This window comes from Pelophylax lessonae (assembly GCF_965119305.1).
Source record: "Pelophylax lessonae genome assembly, chromosome: 2".
Classification (NCBI taxonomy): Eukaryota; Metazoa; Chordata; class Amphibia; order Anura; family Ranidae; genus Pelophylax; species Pelophylax lessonae.
Genome location: NC_138769.1, coordinates 671,014,252 through 671,033,690, shown reverse-complemented (window position 1 = coordinate 671,033,690; position 19,439 = coordinate 671,014,252). Strand labels below are relative to the sequence as shown.

Below are 19,439 nucleotides of genomic sequence, written 5' to 3'. Positions count from 1 at the left end.
CCAAAATCCATACCAGACCCTTATCCGAGCATGCAGCCCGGCAGGCCAGGAAAGGGGAGGGGACGAGCGAGCGGCCCCACCCCCCCTGGACCACACCAGGCCACATGCCCTCAACATGGGGGGGTGTTGGTGCTTTGGGGCAGGGGGAGCTCTGCACCCCCCACCTCAAAGCACCCTGCCCCCATGTTGATGAGGACAAGGGCCTCATCCCCACAACCCTGGCCGGTGGTTGTGGGGGTCTGCGGGCAGGGGGCTGATCGGAATCTGGAAGCCCCCTTTAACAAGAGGGCCCCCCAGATCCCGGACCCCCTCCCTGTGTGAATGGGTATTGAGGTACACTGTACCCCTACCCATTCACCCCATAAAAGATAGTGTATGTAAATAATGACAGGAGACGTTTTGGAAAGTTTATTAAAAATCTTCATCCGGCTCTTCTCCTCTCCGGGGGTCTTCTGCTCTTTTGCTGTCCGCCCTTCTGCTGTCCTCTCTTCTTGTCTTCTCCTCTCCGGGGGTCTTCTGCTGTCTTCTCTCCGTGGGGTCTTCTGCTCTTTTGCTGTCCGCCCTTCTGCTGTCCTCTCCTCTCCGGGGGTCTTCTGCTGTCTTCTCTCCGTGGGGTCTCCTGCTCTTTTGCTGTCCGCCCTTCTGATGTCCTCTCTTCTTGTCTTCTCCTCTCCGGTCTTCTGCTCTTGTGCTGTCGGCTGTCGGCTCTCCTTCTTCCTCCGGTCCTCCTCCGACGACGTCTCCAGCGATTATGCCGGCCTCTGGTCTCTGCAGCTTATTATATAGCCATTAGGGGCGTGGCCGCCAGATGACGTCATCGGGAGACCACGCCCCTTGTGTCACATGTGACGTCACATGTGACACAAGGGGCGTGGTCTCCCGATGATGACATCTGGCGGCCACGCCCCTAATGGCTATATAATAAGCTGCAGAGACCAGAGGCCGGCATAATCGCTGGAGACGTCGTCGGAGGAGGACCGGAGGAAGAAGGAGAGCCGACAGCCGACAGCACAAGAGCAGAAGACCGGAGAGGAGAAGACAAGAAGGGCGGACATCAGAAGGGCGGACATCAGAAGGGCGGACAGCAAAAGAGCAGGAGACCCCACGGAGAGAAGACAGCAGAAGACCCCCGGAGAGGAGAGGACAGCAGAAGGGCGGACAGCAAAAGAGCAGAAGACCCCACGGAGAGAAGACAGCAGAAGACCCCCGGAGAGGAGAAGACAAGAAGAGAGGACAGCAGAAGGGCGGACAGCAAAAGAGCAGAAGACCCCCGGAGAGGAGAAGACCCCGAAGAGCCGGATGAAGATTTTTAATAAACTTTCCAAAACGTCTCCTGTCATTATTTACATACACTATCTTTTATGGGGTGAATGGGTAGGGGTACAGTGTACCCCAATACCCATTCACACAGGGAGGGGGTCCGGGATCTGGGGGGCCCCCTTGTTAAAGGGGGCTTCCAGATTCCGATCAGCCCCCTGCCCGCAGACCCCCACAACCACCGGCCAGGGTTGTGGGGATGAGGCCCTTGTCCTCATCAACATGGGGGCAGGGTGCTTTGAGGTGGGGGGTGCAGAGCTCCCCCTGCCCCAAAGCACCAACACCCCCCCCATGTTGAGGGCATGTGGCCTGGTGTGGTCCAGGGGGGGTGGGGCCGCTCGCTCGTCCCCTCCCCTTTCCTGGCCTGCCGGGCTGCATGCTCGGATAAGGGTCTGGTATGGATTTTGGGGGGGACCCCACGCCGTTTTTTCGGCGTGGGGCTACCCTCAAATTCCATACCGGACCCGAAGGGCCTGGTTTGGAACCTGGGGGGGAACCCCACGCAATTTTTTTCCCATTTTTGGGTGGAGTTCCCCCTTAAGATTCTCACAGTGCAGGTCGCGCCGCAAGTCGGATCATCCTGATCTGACTTGCGGTGCGCCTTCCATTCAAATCAATAGGCTCCCATAGGGAGCCATTGATTTTGAATGGAGGCAGAAAAACGCTGCTAAAAGCAACGTGGCCAAACGTGCAATAACGCAAATGGAAAAAGCTACTGAAAGCACGTTTAACAGCTGCTTTTTCCCGGCGTCAGAAATAGCTTTGCAGGACGTTTTTTCTAACGTCCCGTGTACATGGAGCCTAAAGCAGGATGGAATATCAGCCCTTGAGACCGGAGATCTTCTCGAAGAGGCAGACGCCACGGGGCGTCGACCGCCAAATGCACGAGGTCTGCGCACCAGGACCGGCGAGGCCAGTCCGGTGCCACAAGAATCACTGTGTACTGGTTCCGAGTTCAACCTGCGAAGGAACCTGGACAGCCATTGAAACGGTGAAAACCCATACAGCAGCCGGTACTGATGCCACGGAGCTACCAACGCGTCTGCCCGAGGATCGTGCGGCCTTGCCACGAATCTTTTCACCTTGCTGTTCAGACGAGACGCGAACAGGTCTACCTCCGGAAGACCCCATTTCGCGCACCACATCTGGAAGACATCCGGGTGGAAGGACCATTCCCCCTGGTCCAGGGACTGGCGGCTTCAGACAATCCGCCTGCCAGTTCTCCACCCCCGGAATGTGAACCGCCGATTTTGCCGGGACGTGTGTCTCGGCCCAAGACAGAATGTCGGCCACTTCCCGAGCCACTCGGGCTCTCTTGGTGCCCCCTTGGCGATTGACGTAAGCCACCGCCGTGGCATTGTCCGTCTGCACCCGAACCGGACAGCCCTGCAGCCCGTCCGGCCAACGTTGAAGGCAGAGATTCATCGGACGCAATTCCAGAATGTTGATCGGAAGGGAGGAGACCTCCCCCGACCAAGTTCCCAGGGCGGACAGAACGCCCAGAACACCACCCCAGCCCGACAGGCTGGCATCCGTGGTGACCACCGTCTATGAGAGAGGACGAAAAGACTTGCCCCCCGACACCGCCGGGGACTGAAGCCACCACAGAAGATCCCTTCTGGTGTGATGGCCCAACGAAATCTGGAGATCCAGAGATTGCGGTCGCCCGTCCCACCTGGACAGGATCTCCGCTTGGAGACCCCGCGTGTGAAACTGGGCGAAGGGAATCGCCTCGAAAGCCGAGACCATCAATCCCAGACATCTCATGCGCGTCCGGAGTTACGAGCACGGAACGTCCCTGAGGGACCTGACTCCTTCCTGAAGAGTCCTGAGTTTGTCGTCCGGTAGGAAGATCTTCGCCTGGACCGAGTCCAGAATCATTCCCAGGTAGGGAAGACGAATCGACGGACACAGCGTCGACTTTGGAAAATTTATTGTCCAACCAAACTCCCGTAGAGTCAGCATCGTGATGGACAGGTCCTCCTCCAGACCCTGGCTGGTCGCAGACCGAACCAGAACATCTTCCAGATACCCCAGGACAGAGATGCCCTGGGCTCTCAACAAAACCAGAAACCGGTGCAAGCACCTTGGCGAAAAACCGTGGAGCCGAAGCGAGACCAAAAGGTAACGCCACGAATAGGTAGAGATCCTCCGCAATGGCGATTCGAAGGTACCTCTGGTGACCCCCGAAAAACGGGATGTGAAGGCACGCATCTGAGGGAAAAAAAATCTGCTCTCCGGCCGAGAGAGAAAACTCGATCTTGTAGCCAGAACGAACGATTTCCTGAACCCACCTGTCCCGAACACGGGCCAACCAGGGTTGAAGAAAAACCGAGCAAGCGTCCCCCCACCCCAGAACTGGGTGAGGGTGCCCCTTCAGGCCGCATTGTTATGGGCAGCGGATCCGGACTGGCCGGACTTAAGCTTACCCGACCACGGCTTCTTTTTTGGGAGCCTTGGCCTTTGAATGGTACTCCCCTATAGGGCGACCGAAAGGCACGAAAGGACCCCTGAGAGGGCCGAAAAGAAGCATGCTACTTACCATGAGCAGCCTTAGCCTGGTGGGATCGGGGCAGGAGCGTGCTCTCACCACCCGTGACCCCCTTTATCAGTGCATCCAAGGATTCGCCAAAAAAGGCGAGATCCATCATAGGGCAGATTGGCTAAGGTCTTGCGCGAAGATTGGTCCACAGACCAACATCATCAACCAAACCAGGCGGCGAGACAATACCGCCACACTGTGTACACGTGCAGCCAACGGTACTATATCCAGGGCCGCATCACACAAATACACGACACCCTGATGGATTTTATCCACCATATCCAATGTCGCCGGTGAGGCTGAATCAGCCACCAGGACGCGCCTGAGTGCCTGCGTCCAATTCGCGACAGCCTGGGCTGCCCTAAGCGAAGCAAATAGAGCCTTTAGCATAGAACCCGTAATAGAGTAAGCATGACGGGCAAGAGACTCCAGCCTCCTGCCCGTAGCATCCCGGAACACCGAGGTATCCTCTGCAGGAATCGCAGTGGACCTATTCATCAGTAGCGGGGGTGAAAAGATAACGCAGCCTGAACCTACTTGGTACAGCAAAAGGCTTGCGTATATTGCGCCATTGTTCCTTAACAGCGCGCTGAAAATCATCAGTGCAGGGAAAGACCTGCAATGTCTTGCGCCTTTTCTGCGTCCCATAAGCTGCCAGGGCAGCAGGAGGACGTGGTTCAACCCGTAAACGCCGTGTTTGCTTGATGGAAGCAACCATTTCATCCATGAGTGCAAGCTCTTCAGGCGAGCCAGGGGGAGAATTATCCACCCCTTCTACCTCAGCCTCCACCTTGGACCCCACAAGACCCAGGGAGGAACGGGACCCCGATAAGGAGACCCCAGCTATAGCAGCCCCATCACCAGCACCCTCTGTCAGAGGAGATTGAAAACTCTGGGTCGTTGTGTGGATTGAACAGCCACAAGCATTAGCACCTGAGCAGCAAGATTAGCCACAACCGCAGCCAAAACCCCCCCTGGGGGGGAAAACAGCCCTTGGTCACCCACCAAGTGGTAGGAAATTTGTGTCCCTGAGAATCCATTGCCCCAATGATAAGCCGGAAAATAAAGGGTTAATTGCCCCTTAAACAAGCGCGGCGAGCGCTGCCCACCGCACACACACACACTGGCACAATATTTACCCCCACCAGGAGAAAAAGGCTCAACACAGGCAAGGATAAAGGGATAGGGAGGTAAAAACCTGTAGAGACCATCGCTGCTGCTGCTGCCTCGATCGGTGCACCCAGGGAGAGGAAGCGAAGCAACACAGGGCGCTCCATGAAAGCCTATGGAAGGCTACAAGAAAATGGCCGCCCGCAGCGATACCATGCGGCCGGAGCGAGCACTGCCAAAATGGCGCCGTTTGGCGCCGAAACCGCCGCTCCTCCACCTCAGCGAGGTGGACCAAACATAGCATAGCATGTAAAAACATGGCGGACCGCCGCAGCGGTCGCTGAAAGTGCCCCAAACATGATAAAAATCATGCCCCACAGCACACAGCCGTTCACACATACACAAACTGACACAGACAGTGCAGCACAGCCCCCCTCCTTGCAGCCCACAGCATGCAGCCAGAGAGATAGGGATTTCAATAGTGTGAACACAGGCAGGGTTACACAGTCCCAGACTGACACCCCCCCAACAGACAGGTCCCCACATAGATACACTTACCTCCTAATGGCGCGGGGAACCCGCACAGGCGAACAAGCCGCTGCGCATGTGGCAGGGAGAGTCGCATCCAGGTCGCAAAAAAATCGGGGTTAAGAAAACCGCACAGCGTCCAGTGAGGTAGCCACCTCACCAATCATCCCTGCACCGAACAGGGATGGGTCGTTCACTGTGCCAGGAGCGTTACCTGGCTGAACGCTCGATGGCAGGCTGGGAAGCCACTGACCCACATCCTGCGACCAGGGGGATCAGCCCGAGACCCAGCCCGCACGATCCTCTTCATCAGAAGAACTAACTAATGCTGACAAAAAGAACAGCTAAGTAAAGAGAGAGAAAAAACTCAAACAAAAAATCAAAAAAAGAAGAGAAAGGCTGAGACAAAATGCCCCAGCATAGAGAGATCCAGTTACTCCTGACAAGCTAGACATTGAAACTGAAGTAGGAAACAGGAAGCAGGAGGGTATAGACTGAGGGGACAACCCCCTGGGGTGGGGATATGTTAAAAGCTTTAATATTGACATATTCTGTTGCCTAGCTACTCCTACGGAGCAAAGTCTAATACCCCATTGTGAGGAATATGAAGATGGCGGCGACTGTCGGAGGACGTAAGAGAAAAGTGGATTTAGCCTTTATGACCCTGGTGCCCCACTCTGCGGCCTTTGACGTTTACTGTGCAGCACCCAAAGCCTAAATAAAGTCCTAGATTTAAAGAGAGAGAGCAGGCAGTCTCATTTTTGAAGAGAAATTCAAACCTGCCTGATCACAGTCGACTTTGAAATGTGCACTGAGCTGCGCAAGCACAGCGCCTGTGTGCGGGGACGACTGAACTCCTGTACATGCACAGGAGTGATGACATCCTGTGCCAGCCAGCAAGGATGGCCACAGCTCGGGATCCAGAAGAAGCCGGGTAGAAGATGCTGGAACCAGAAAGGGATGTCAGTCTGCTCAAGGTAGTAAGTATTGGGACTCTAATTCGGCTTTAAACCGAATTTAAAATTTAAAATTACATTTAAATTAAGAAAAAAAAAAAAAAGGCAGAAGAAAAATGCACCTTTATAAAACAAAGTAAGATAGAAACATAGAAGACTGACAGCAGAAAAAGAAGAACAAGTGGTCCATTGAATCTGCCCCATTTTTTTTTCAATATTTATTTTTTAACTTTTTTGTCAGAACAGTGCTACTTTACAAATGGGCTTTGTCTTTCACTTTGGGGATTTAGAGTCGGTTCACACTAGCGCGACTTGTCAGCCTGACAAGTCGCGCTCCCTCGCGGTCCATTGACTGCTACACGACCCGTTCTAATAGGAGACACACAAGTCGCTCCGACTTAGGGTCCTGTACTACTTTGGGGCAACCTGGAGGCGACTTGCATAGACTTCAATTATGTGAAGTCCCTGCAAGTCGCTCCGAAGTCGTGGTGTATTGTAATGCACAAGTCGCCCCCGAAGTAGTAAGGAGTCGTGTCGCCTCAGTGTGAACCGGCTCAAAGGATTGAGACCAAATGACTAGATGAAGAAAGGGGGGGGGGGGAACCATCAAAGTCATGTGACCAGCCTCTCCTCCAATTATAGAGTTCTATTTTGCTGCATTACACACAGAGCACTCTGCAGTACACGGACACAGGCTTCACCCTGTGGCATAAAATATAAATAGAACTGTATATTGAAATAAATTAGATGCGACTTTAAAATAGGTCTCCAAAAGCCAGCTGTAAAAATATTTTTTTTTTCTTTTTTTGAAAAATGTCTTAATAAAACTTTTTTTTATTAGTCATGAACAATTTATGAGCAATAAAATTCCATCACTGATGTCAAGAGTTCAGTCATAATAATCCACCCTCTACAAACAGAAAGCAAGAAATGTAAAATAAGGTCGATATAAATTGATCAACGCATTTCACAGGACTACAAAGAACAAATGATGCGCATTCATAAATAGCAAAATGATAATGAATGTGTCCGTAATACAAAAACAAAACTGAAGAGTGAATATCCAATCCTCTATATTAGTCCGTAATCAGTGGTAGAGAATAAACTGAGATGTGTAGATGCCAAAAGCACACACCAAAATATAAAAATTTTTTTTAAAAAAAAAAAATTCCATAAAAAAAAAAAAAAAAAAATGGTGAATCCACTTCCAGTGACTGTAGTAAAATGGACCTTTGTTTACAATCCCATCAGGAACTGGAAAGACCCCTTTGTGACGGTCAGTGCAAGAGGAGGAGGAGAACAGGAAGGCGGAGCTTTTTTTTTCCTAAGCGCTCCGCCTTCCCGTTCTCCGCCTCCTCTTGCACTGACAGTCACATCTAAAGCTGCGAGGTCCTCCGGCTCTGGAATAGAAAGCAAGTCCACCATTCCTTGGCTGAGAGGACATCCTTGTACCCTAAAGGGGGTCTTTCCAGTTCCTGATGGGAATTTAAACCAAGGTCCATGTTCTCATGCTATCTGGTGAGCATATACATATGTTGGTGGAGGAGCACCATCACTTATTGCTACAGTCACAGGAGATGGATTCACTATTTTTTATGAACTTTCTTTTTTTTTTTAACTCTTTGTTTACACTAAATTTTGGTGTGTGCTTTGGCATCTACAAATAAGCTTATTCTCTACTGCTGATTACGGACTAATATAGAGGATTGGATATTCACTCTCCAGTTTGTTTTACGGACACATTTATTTATTCATTATCATTTTGCCATTTATGATATGTCATTTATTTACTAGCGCTGCACTTGTTTTTTGTTTCACTGTTTAGAAGGTATATATTCACCTTTGCGCTAGCTCATCAAAGTTTTTGCATTTCACGGGACTCCCCGCTTCTTCAGGACCTTTAAAACTCTAAAAGTGATTGTAAAGTCTCTCCCCTCATTGGCCAACTGCATTTGACTGACAGAATCGGGAGCCAATGGCGCCGCTGCTGTGTCGTAGCCAATGAGGAGGGGAATCCTGGACGGCTGAGACAGTCATGGACATCGGTGGATCGAGAGGGGGTTCAGGAAAGCATTTGGGGGGGGGGGGGGGCTGCTGCACACAAAGGTTTTTTTTATCTTCATACATAGAATGCATGAAAATTAAAAACCTTCTGACTTTACAATCCCTTTAAAGCGGTCAGCAGATCGGCCTATACAAACTCAGCAGTGCCTAAAAATGTGTAAAATGGAGAGCAACTGAGCATGTGCAGGGTGAAACAGTGCATTACTGGATTTTAAACTGTATATACACACATTTTTAAATGTTTTCCATAGCTATACCTGCAAAATGGACCAGCCTTAAGTGATATAGCAGGACTTAAATTTTCTGACTAAAGTTCCACTATAACGTCCTATTTATTTTGATACAATATACAGTTATTATATTTATATTTTATGCCACAGGGCGAAGCCTGTGATGGTGTACTACAGAGTTCTCTGTGTGTAATGCAGAAAAATAGAACTCTATAATATTGATCAATGAGTTTCAAAATACGACAAAACAGAAATACTTAGTCTTAAAAGCCCTGACGAAGCAGGGAGTCCCGCAAAACGCGTTGATCAATATAGGTCCATCCTATTTTACATTTCTTGTCTTTGTATTTGTAAATGGGTTGATTATTACTACTGATCTCTTGACATCAGTGATAGAAATTTAATGCTCGCCAATTGTTCAGGTCTAAAGGACAATTTTTTTTAATAAGACATTTTGTTAAAAAAAAAAAAAAAAAGAAGAAGAATATATGCATTTTATGTTGGCTATTGGGGGCATATTTACAGTCCCATTTGTTTTTTGATTCAATATACAGTTTCTAAGTCTGGGATGATGCCTCGTATGGGGTGATTATAATTTTACAATTAGGATAGCAGTCTAGCCATATACTTTTGGATTTTTTCAAATTGATAAATCTAGAATATTTGCAGTGTCCAGTATGCTCTCCGCTATATACAACCCCTTCAGTCAGTGACAAGCAATTCAACTCGGCCTCAGTATTCCCTTTCTGTACACAATAGCATGTATATGACTGAAAAGCAGTTGAACCTTTCACCAAATTTGCAAAAACCTAACCTCGTTGTGATAGCATAAGATTTGCAAAGAGCAGTAAAGAACTAAAGAAAATTTTAGACATGATATTACAAAAAACAAAAAAAAGAACAAAAAATATTAAAATAAAAAGCAACAAAAACACTAAGAAATGATAGCTGTCTACTATCTCTACATCCTATAGAATATTATGTGAATTTGCTGTATTACTGGCGTCCTCTAGTAGCCTTTGATTAAATACCTATACCAAAATGGAGACGTATTCCAAATATTCTGAATGGATATAGTCTTGTAGGGTGTACTAAGATACTGACACTGCAAACCGGCCATTTACCTTTTGTGGTGGGTGAAGTCGGCGGAGGCGCAGTTGAGGGTTTTACAGGTGTGCTGGTCGGAGTGGTTTTTGGCGCACCAGTTGTTGTTACATTAGGAATGGTGCCTGCTTTCGTTGTAGCTGTAGCCAGGGTTGTATTCGGATCACTCGCTATGTCAGACTCATTTGTAGAAGCCTTTGAAGACGAGGGAGGCGTTCCTAGAAAAAAAAAAAAAAAAAAAAAAGACGGAGAAAGAATAAAAAGGTGATTAAAAAAAAATAAATAATAAAAATATACAGCAAATTAAAAAGAAAAAAAAAAAAAAAAAAAGGCTCATTCATACAGGCATAGGATTATTTTCTGCACTGAACACAGAGCAAGCAGAAGATCCTGCGTCAAATATGCACCTAAACTCGCGTACACACATAATTCTTCAAAAGACCTTACATGTATACGCCTTTACCAGGGCTTGACAAATTTGCTTTAAATATAGGAGCCATTTTTTAAAACATGTAACATGTTCCTGAAGTTGAATTTGTCCTTTTAACCCTTTCACTGCCAGAACCGATTTTGCGAGGGTTTTTTTGCACGTTTAATAAATCATTTTAGGCATGAAGATTGTATTAAATCCCCCAAAACATTATATGTTTTCATAAAGCAAACACCCTAGAGAATAATATAGTGGTAGTTCCAATTTTTTAGGACATACGCTATTGCTGCAAAGGTCTAGGAAAACGCAAAAAAAATATTAAAGTTAATTTTAGGGGCCACAAAAACATTTGCCCATTTGTTTGGCAAAATATAAAAGCTGAGGTTGCACCAAGTATATATGCCTGTGAAATAGCAACAAACTTCAGTACCCTAAGTCAGTGGTCCCCAACCCTGGCCCTCAGGGCCCACTAACAGGCCAGGTTTGCAAGATAACTGATATACATCACAGGTGATATCATTTGCTGCTCAGTGATTGCAGTACTTGTAGTCTGCATCTCTCCAAGGTAATACTAAAAATCTGGCCTGTTAGTGGGCCCTGAGGACCGGAGTTGAGGAACACTGCCCTAAGCGACCCAAGTATGTCCATAAGCGACATTTAAAAGCCCCCTCTAGGTCATCAATTTAGCGTTACTATTGAGGTCTGGTGCTAGAATTATTGCTCCCATTCCGGTATGAAACATGTGTATCCCAATCAACGTTTTCAGGTGTAGGCACCCGACGCGCGAGTTTACGTTTGTACGAGCATATATGTGGGGGTGAGCCCCAATTTTTTTTGGGGGGGGGGGGGGATTTATGTGCTTGGGTATAACTTTCATGTTTTACAATTAAAAATATTTTTTTCCCTCATCACAAAAAGTCCCCTATGTGATGATTTTGTTTGGTGACAGTTTCTCTTTAATAAAACATCTAGGGTCTAAAAAACCCTGCATGTCTCCCCTGTGCTCCAATGGATTTAATGCAATGCACATCACACTGCATTAAATTCTTTCCCGGCCTTGACGGCCAGGGAAACTGTTAACGGGGACCTAAAAGGGACGTCATACACGTCACTTCACTTCCAGGTCAGCACGTGTCCACTCTTCCCCTCCTCTCTACCTGGCGGCCAGTCCCAGGCCCGCATATGGAGCATGTGCAGGGTGTGTAGAAGCAGGTGCCAGGACAAAATTCTTGTTGCCATGGTGACCTGGCACCCGGGATTTGTTGAACCTTGGCCTTAAACACACTTACATGAGTTAAATCTGCAGGCTTAGCCCTGGACACAACTGTGTCCTATTCATTTTGTACGCCCCTAAAACGCAGTGCATTTGTAGACACAGCTGTGAGTACGGTTCCACCGATTCCTAGAGCGCTGCATTTAGAAGTGTACAAAACAAAACAATTGTACACATCTAAATACAGCGTTTTAGACGCTCGTGGTCATGAGCCTAAAGCCTCGTACACACGTACCGATCGTCGGCCGACCAATCGGCCGTCTTTTGTCCCCGGGCTGTCGTGTCCGTTGAAAAGTGCAAAAGACTGCACACGAATTTTGTCTGCCGACTGCAGAAGTGATGTCATGTGATGGTTAACTTTCCCTGTGTTTTTTCTTTTCTGAGCATGCCCAGTCTTGCAAATCTGCTGTTTGTTGGCTGAATTCTGTACTGACTGGCGAACAATCGGCCGTTCTGGTGTCGGCATACAAAAATGTTAATGCTTGCACGACAGATTCTGTTCGGCCAAAAGTGCGCTGTCGGCTGTCCGAAGCATCATACTAACAAGCCGAAAATCGGCCGATCGGTCGTCGGCCGAATCTTTTCGGCCGACAATCTGCACGTGTGTACGGGCCTTTAAACTAAATCTGTTGTCATACCAAATTCCTAAACTACCAGCATGACCTAGAGGTGCCTGCATGTGCTGTTAGAAATTGCTTTGAGTGCCCCCAACTTTAAAATACTGGGTTCTCAGTTACACTAACTGATTTTAGCTTGAAAAGTTGCAACCTGACATTACTCCATCCAGGACCTCATAACTGGATGACCATGACACTGTAGGAGAGATTTACTAAAACTGGCAGAATCTGGTGCAGCTGTGCAACCAATCCGTTTCCAGGTTTTATTGTCACAGCTTAACCCCTTCATGCCTAAACCTTTTTCTGGTATTTGTTGCATGAAAGTTATAATCAGTAATTTTTTCTAGATTACTTTCCAACTCCCAAACATTATATATATTTTTTTAGCAGAGACCCTAGAGAGAAAAAAAAAAAAAGGTGATCGTTGCAATACTTTATTTGCGACGCTTTAAACAGTTACAGAGGAGGTCTTGTGATAGAATAATTGCTCCCACTCTAACGATCGCAGCAATGTGTGGTTTGAACACCGCTTACATATGCGGCGTGACTTACGTATTATGTATTCGCTTCTGCGCACAAGCACAGAGAGACGGGGCGCTTTAATTTTTTTTTTCCATCACTGTTATTGCAGTCACAAGGAATGTAAACATCCCTTGTGACAGTAATAGGCAGTGACCGGAACTCTTTATGGAGGGATCTGGGGTATATAGGACACCAAATCTCTCCTTTGCATTTGGAGGTTTTGAATAAGTTTTTTTTTTTTTTTTTAATCTGGTGCCTTTAAGGCTCTAGTAACCAGAAGTGATGACATCACATCACTTCTGGGTTTCCACAGCGGAGACCCGATCAAAGCCAAAATTCGGTGGGACGGGAGCCACGTGGGGGGTGGGCAACGTTCCCTCCTGCTGCTTGCAATAAAAGCCGAGTGGCTGATTAGCCACAATCGGTGGTTATTACAAGAAAGCCGACCCTCGGCTCAAAAAAAACAGTACTGTGGTGATGCCTCTATCTGCAGGCATCCCCGGTACAACCACTTGAGGCCGAGGCCGCATATTTGCATAAGGTCAGCGGGAAGGGTATAAGTGGACCTTCATTTCTGTACAATATATAATAAGTGCCAACTGGAAGTGAATGTTGATCAAAGGACTTCCGTTAAACTCTTAGAAGAAAAGGGGAAAAGAAACCCCCTAGAGGGGCACCACCAAAAAAGTTTTAGGGTTGAAACTTACATATGGCCCAAGAAAGAAATGCATTAGGGGAAGAAGTTAGGCAGACTGCTGGTGAAGCTTTGTCAAAGACTGTCAGCCCAACTTCATCCCCGATACATCTTTCTTGGGCCATTAGCAAGTTTCAACCCTACAACTCAGCTATGGTGGTGTCCCTCTAGGGCAGCCTTTCTCAACCTTTTCAACACAGAGGAACCCTTGAAATAAATTTCTGGTCTTGGGGAACCCCTGCTAAAAATTAAATAACTACAACTCATGACACATTAGTGTAACAGTCAGTGGGAAGAATGCTCCTTACTCTTATCATTGGGAAGAATTACCCCCTTACAGAGAGCTAAAAGGAACAATGGTGTCCTTGGGAACTTATCTGAGAGGCAGAAATTGCCCATTTCTCAAGGAACCCCTAGAAACCTCAGGAGGAACCCTGGTTGAGAAGCCCTGCCGTAGGGGGTTACTTTTACCCTTTTTCTCTTGGAATACAATGGATGTCCTTCAATCTACATACACTCCCAATTGGCACTAACACACACACACACGCAAGGGAATTTTCGGTTGACCTGTACCCTTCCTATGGCTCACTAATACTTACCTGTGGGGTGAAACTTGGATGTAGAGTGGATGGTTAATATTTGCCTGTGTTAGTACCATTTCACATCAAGCTTCCTGTTGTGCATTACGTAGTATTCATAAATCTCCTGAAGAAGCCAGTGACTGGAGAAACACGTAGAGTGGAAGTAACTTCATATGTGAGCCATATTAAATGTTTCTTGATGGAATTTTAGATTTCATCTTTTTAAAGTTTTATTGAATATTCAAATAAAAATGTATAATTTTATCCATATGAAGTGTGATTGTCTGGCACCTTATAAATCCCTTGGTATCTTTAGCTCTTATTATTATTATTGTATGGTGCAGAGATCAAGAACTTTGTATGACTAGCTGCTACAGGTTGTCAGCAGTTCCCACCATCCAACCTCTCCAGGTAATGTTTTATATAACCATGGATGCACTTTGACTGGTAAAACATTAACTGGACTCATGGTGTATCAACAGATCTGCTACTAAATTACAAAAGTTGTGTAACACTAAACAAAGCTATCCATCAACTGTAGCCTTCTAGCTGCACAACAAAAACAGCTAATGGTGATTTATGAGATAAGAAATGTGGCTTTATTTCATGCTGATTTCTCATTTGACAGCTGTGAGAAAAATCTAAACATAAGATAAGATTTCAATATTGTCACATACGCAATTATTCATATAGACAATGCTTGTAAAAACAGAACTGAAAGGTGCAATGCCAGAGACTGGAGGTTGGCGATGTTCTGTCCGCCTCACAGGCTCTAATCCGGGGGTCTAAAACTGGTGGCCCTCCAGCTGTTGCAGAACTACAATTCCTGATGAGGCATTGCAAGGGTGACAGTTACAAACATGACTCCCATAGGCAGAGGCATGATGGGACCTGTAGCTGCGCAACAGCTGGAGGGCCTTCAGTTTGAGAATCTGCTGGAATCATCAGTTTTACTGACAGGCTTTTGCTTATACAAGAGCACTGTGCAAAACAAGCTTTCCTGAAATCTTAAAGTTAGCCGGACACACGTACGGGTCTGTTTATAAATTATTAGTTGGATAAATGTCACAAGCATTTGTTCAGATTAGCCAAACACATGTAGGGGTCCGTTTATAAATTATTGGTTGGTTAAATGTCACAAGCATTTGTTCAGACTGCACACATTTCCCCTGTATTTTCTTTCATGCTATGACTTCCTATGATCACCAGCTCCACCTAGTGGCAAATTTAGATACATTTTTCAGAAAATATACCACATTTTGGCCACTAGATGGCGCTGACGATCATAGGAAGACAAAGTATGGGAGAAAATCTTGTAAAAATTTGAGCAGCTTGGATAAATGCTTGTGAAAATCGACTCAAATCCTTTATTATTGTTTCAATTAATCAGATAAAAACCTCAAAAAAAAAAAAGTTTGGTGTATAAATCATACGTAAAATTAAAAAAAAAGAAAAAAAAAAAAAGATAATTTATTCTTTCAATAGCTATATGCTGTGGTAAATATAAATAACCAGCTACATTGTTAGAGCCGGTTCACACTATTACGACTTGCCAGGCGACTTGGTCAGCCTGGCAAGTCGCGCACCATCGGGTCCATTGAGTAGTACAGGACCCGTTCTAATAGGAGCGACACAAGTCGCTACGACATAGAAAAAGGGTCCTGTACTACTTCGGGGCGACCTGGAGGCGACTTGCATGGACTTCAATTATATGAAGTCCGTGCAAGTCGCGCCGAAGTCGCGGTGCACGCGACTTCACAGGTCGCCCCCGAAGTCGGAGCGACCTAATGTGAACGGGGTCTTAGGGAGCAAAATATCTAATCCACCCAAAAAATAACAGAAGAGATAAAGATATACACACACACACACACAGTTACAGGTTGAATTTGGTACATATCAGAAACCGATCAGAATTTTTATTTAAAGAAAAAAAAAAAAAAAAAATTATAAACAAAAAAGAAAAACGCTGTTTTGCAGACTTTCAGACAGGATTGTAATATAATATTATGCATGACAGGAAAATTCGAAGAGCAGAAAAGAAAAAACTTTTCTTGATCAAACACATTTTCGGACAGTGCATGTGGTTTTTGTTCAGAAATTACATTCGGTTTCAAACTGAAGTTTAAAAACAAATGACATTCCTCCATTCATTAAGTGCCGGTTCACATTTGTGCGATCACAGAGATCGCATGTAATTCGGAGCGCACTGCTCCTAAAATGACATGCAATCTCTGTGCGGTGCAAATTTCAGCCATACACTTTGTATGGCTGAATTCGCACTAAACACGCACCTGACCCTTTTTTTAATCCGCAGCAGAATTGGATCGCATGGTGGTTCACACTAGTGCAATCCGATTCAGTGCAAACTTGCAGATCTCGCACTGCGATATGCGATCTCAACTGGGAGTGTCGTTAACTTTTAATTGGCACCCCCTGCATATAGCATATGGCAGTGTGAACTGCCAGGGGTGCGGATGCGATGCGGGAACACGCTGTATATTCGCAGCGTTCCCGCATCGCACAAATGTGAACCGGGACTTAATGTACAAAGAATGTTCATATAAATATTTGTACAAACATTCTCGTCCAAAAATGTGATATATGTATGGCCAGCATAAGACATTTAGTAGCAGCAGCATGCTTTCTGTATCACTCGTCACAAAGGCATTAAAAAAATAAAAACATTATCCCTTTAGAGTACAAAAACAGCAGATAATCACTACTATAAGGGGTTAATGTATACTATGAAACCGTGAAAGTAGTAATAAAAAAAAAAAAAAAAAAAAAAAAAAATGTATTCCCCCCTCCAACCTTCATGTCTGACGCTGTATATCCTGCGTCTGGGTAACTTTATTATTATTATTATTATATACTGTATATGATAGATTTATATATCTATTTTTATATTAAAGTACTACTAAAGGCTGAAACTTTTTTGCATGGATATAATCATTTAAATCTAATGCACAATTCTGGAAAACTTTTACTTTAATTGTAATGCCTTCTATTACCTCCAGTTTTCTGGGTTCAGATGCTGATCTTTCCTGCCCTGTTTGTATACTAAAGCTGCACAATTCTGGATAAAATGAAAAAACGGAATTTTTGTAAAATCTTACCTGTAAAATTCCTTTCTCTGAGTCCTCCGACAGTCGCCGCCTCTTCATATTCGTCACATATGGGGTATTAGACTTTGCTCCGAAGGAGTAGCTAGGCAACAGAATATGTTAATAAAGCTTTTAACATATCCAACATATCCCACCCTCAAGGGGTGGTCCCCTCAGTCAATACCCTCCTACTTCCTGCAACCATATCTCAGTTTTAGTGGAATAGCAGTAGAGTATACAACCAAACCCCAAAAGAGGGGCGGGGGCGGCGACTGTCGGAGGACTCAGAGAAAGGAATTTTACAGGTAAGATTTTACAAAAATTCAGTTTTCTCTTACGTCCTCCGACAGTCGCCGCCTCTTCATATTCGTCACATATGGGGACGTCCCAAAGCAGCGCAAACATGAGGGGTGGGAAAACACATCCGCGCCGAAAGGCAACGCAGTTTCCACATCAAGAAAGGAACCTTACCAAAGGAAGGAAACCAGCTGGGCAACAGCAAAAAAACAAGTGCTCAACAGGAGCAACAACCCAGGAAAAGGCAAAAACCAGGGGATACAAAACTTATCCCAACAGCCAGGAGTCCCCAACAAGGGACCCTAGGGAACAGCCGCACTAAGAACCTTGCGGCCAAAGGAAGCATCCGCCGATGCCCGAACATCTACTTTGTAGAATTTTGTGAAAGTGTGCACGGTCGACCAAGACGCCGCCTTACACACCTGGGCTACAGAAGCCCCATGACGACAGGCCCAAGACGTACTCAGAGATCTAGTAGAGTGCGCCTTCACAGGCACAGGGGGAACCTTCCCCTGCAAGGCATAGGCCTGTTCAATGGTCTGTCTGATCCATTTTGCGATGGTAGAGGCCGAAGCCGCCATGCCCTTCCGAGGACCCTCTGGAAGAACAAACAAGGAGTCCGTTTTACGAAAAGACTCAGTCGATCGAAGGTAAACCCTGATCGCCCGAACAACATCCAAAGAGTGCAATCTCACCTCCTGTGGATGTTTAGGCTTCGTGCACAACGAAGGCAAGACAATGTCCTCATTAAGATGGAATTCCGAAACACGTTTCGGAAGAAAGGAAGGATTAGGTCGCAAGACCACCTTATCCAAATGAATAACCAAGTACGGAGACTTGCAGGACAAAGCCGCCAGTTCCGACACTCTGCGAGCCGAAGTGATCGCCACCAAAAAGCGACCTTTTTGGATAACATAGACAACGAGATCTCCCTGATCTGTTCAAAAGGAGCACGTTGTAACACAGATAGCACGAGATTCAAGTCCCAAGGGGGCAGAGGATCCCTCCTAGGAGGAACCAGATGCCGCACACCCTGAATAAAGGTGCCAACCAAAAGGTTGGATGCCACGGGACGTTGAAACAGAACGGCCAGAGCAGACACCTGACCCTTTATCGTAGCCAGCGCCAAGCGCTGATCAACACCCGCTTGAAGGAAAGACAGCACACGGGACACCGAGTACGTGCGGGGTGAAAACCCCCTGGACTCACACCAGGCAAAATAGGCCTTCCAAGTACGGTAGTAAACCTTCCCAGAGGAAGACTTCCTCGCGTTGATTAAAGTATGAACGACCTCCGGAGAGAGACCCCTCTCCTTCAGGACCTCGGTTTCAACAGCCAGGCCGTCAAAGCCAGCGACTGTAAAGCAGGATGGTATATCGGTCCTTGAGACAGTAGATCGTCTCGAAGAGGCAGACGCCACGGGGCGTTGACCGCCAGATTCACGAGGTCTGCGTACCAGGACCGGCGAGGCCAGTCCGGTGCCACAAGAATCACCGTGTTGCGTTCCGATTGAAACCTGCGAAGGAACCTGGACAGCAACTGGATCGGTGGAAACGCATACATCAGTCTGTACTGATGCCACGGGGCCACTAACGCGTCCGACGCGTCTGCCCGAGGGTCGCGCGTCCGTGCCACGAACCTCCTCACCTTGTTGTTGAGACGCGAACAGGTCCACATCTGGAAGACCCCACTTCGCGCACAACATCTGGAAGACAGCCGGGTGGAGAGACCATTCCCCCTGATCCAGGGTCTGGCGACTCAGATAGTCCGCCTGCCAGTTCTCCACCCCCGGAATGTGAACCGCCGTTATCGCCGGGACATGAGTCTCGGCCCAAGATAGAATGTCGGCCACTTCCCGAGCCGCTCGGGCACTCCTGGTGCCCCCTTGGTGGTTGATGTAGGCCACCGCCGTGGCATTGTCCGTCTGCACCCGAACCGGGCAGCCCTGCAGCCGGTCCGTCCAGCGACGAAGACAGAGACTTATCGCACGCAATTCCAGAATGTTGATCGGAAGGGAGGACTCCCCCTCCGACCAAGTTCCCTGGGCGGACAGAACGCCCAGAACACCAC

General features: G+C 47.0%; 1 protein-coding gene across 1 annotated transcript in view; it reads right to left on the bottom strand.

The window, feature by feature from the left end:
* Positions 1 to 19,439, bottom strand: part of TMEM123 (transmembrane protein 123) — a 105,228-nt gene that overhangs the window by 36,009 nt on the left and 49,780 nt on the right. The window contains exon 2 of the mRNA XM_082248197.1: positions 9,872 to 10,069. Within this exon, the coding sequence (XP_082104323.1) occupies positions 9,872 to 10,069 (198 nt within the window). The remainder of the gene's footprint in view (positions 1 to 9,871; positions 10,070 to 19,439) is intronic.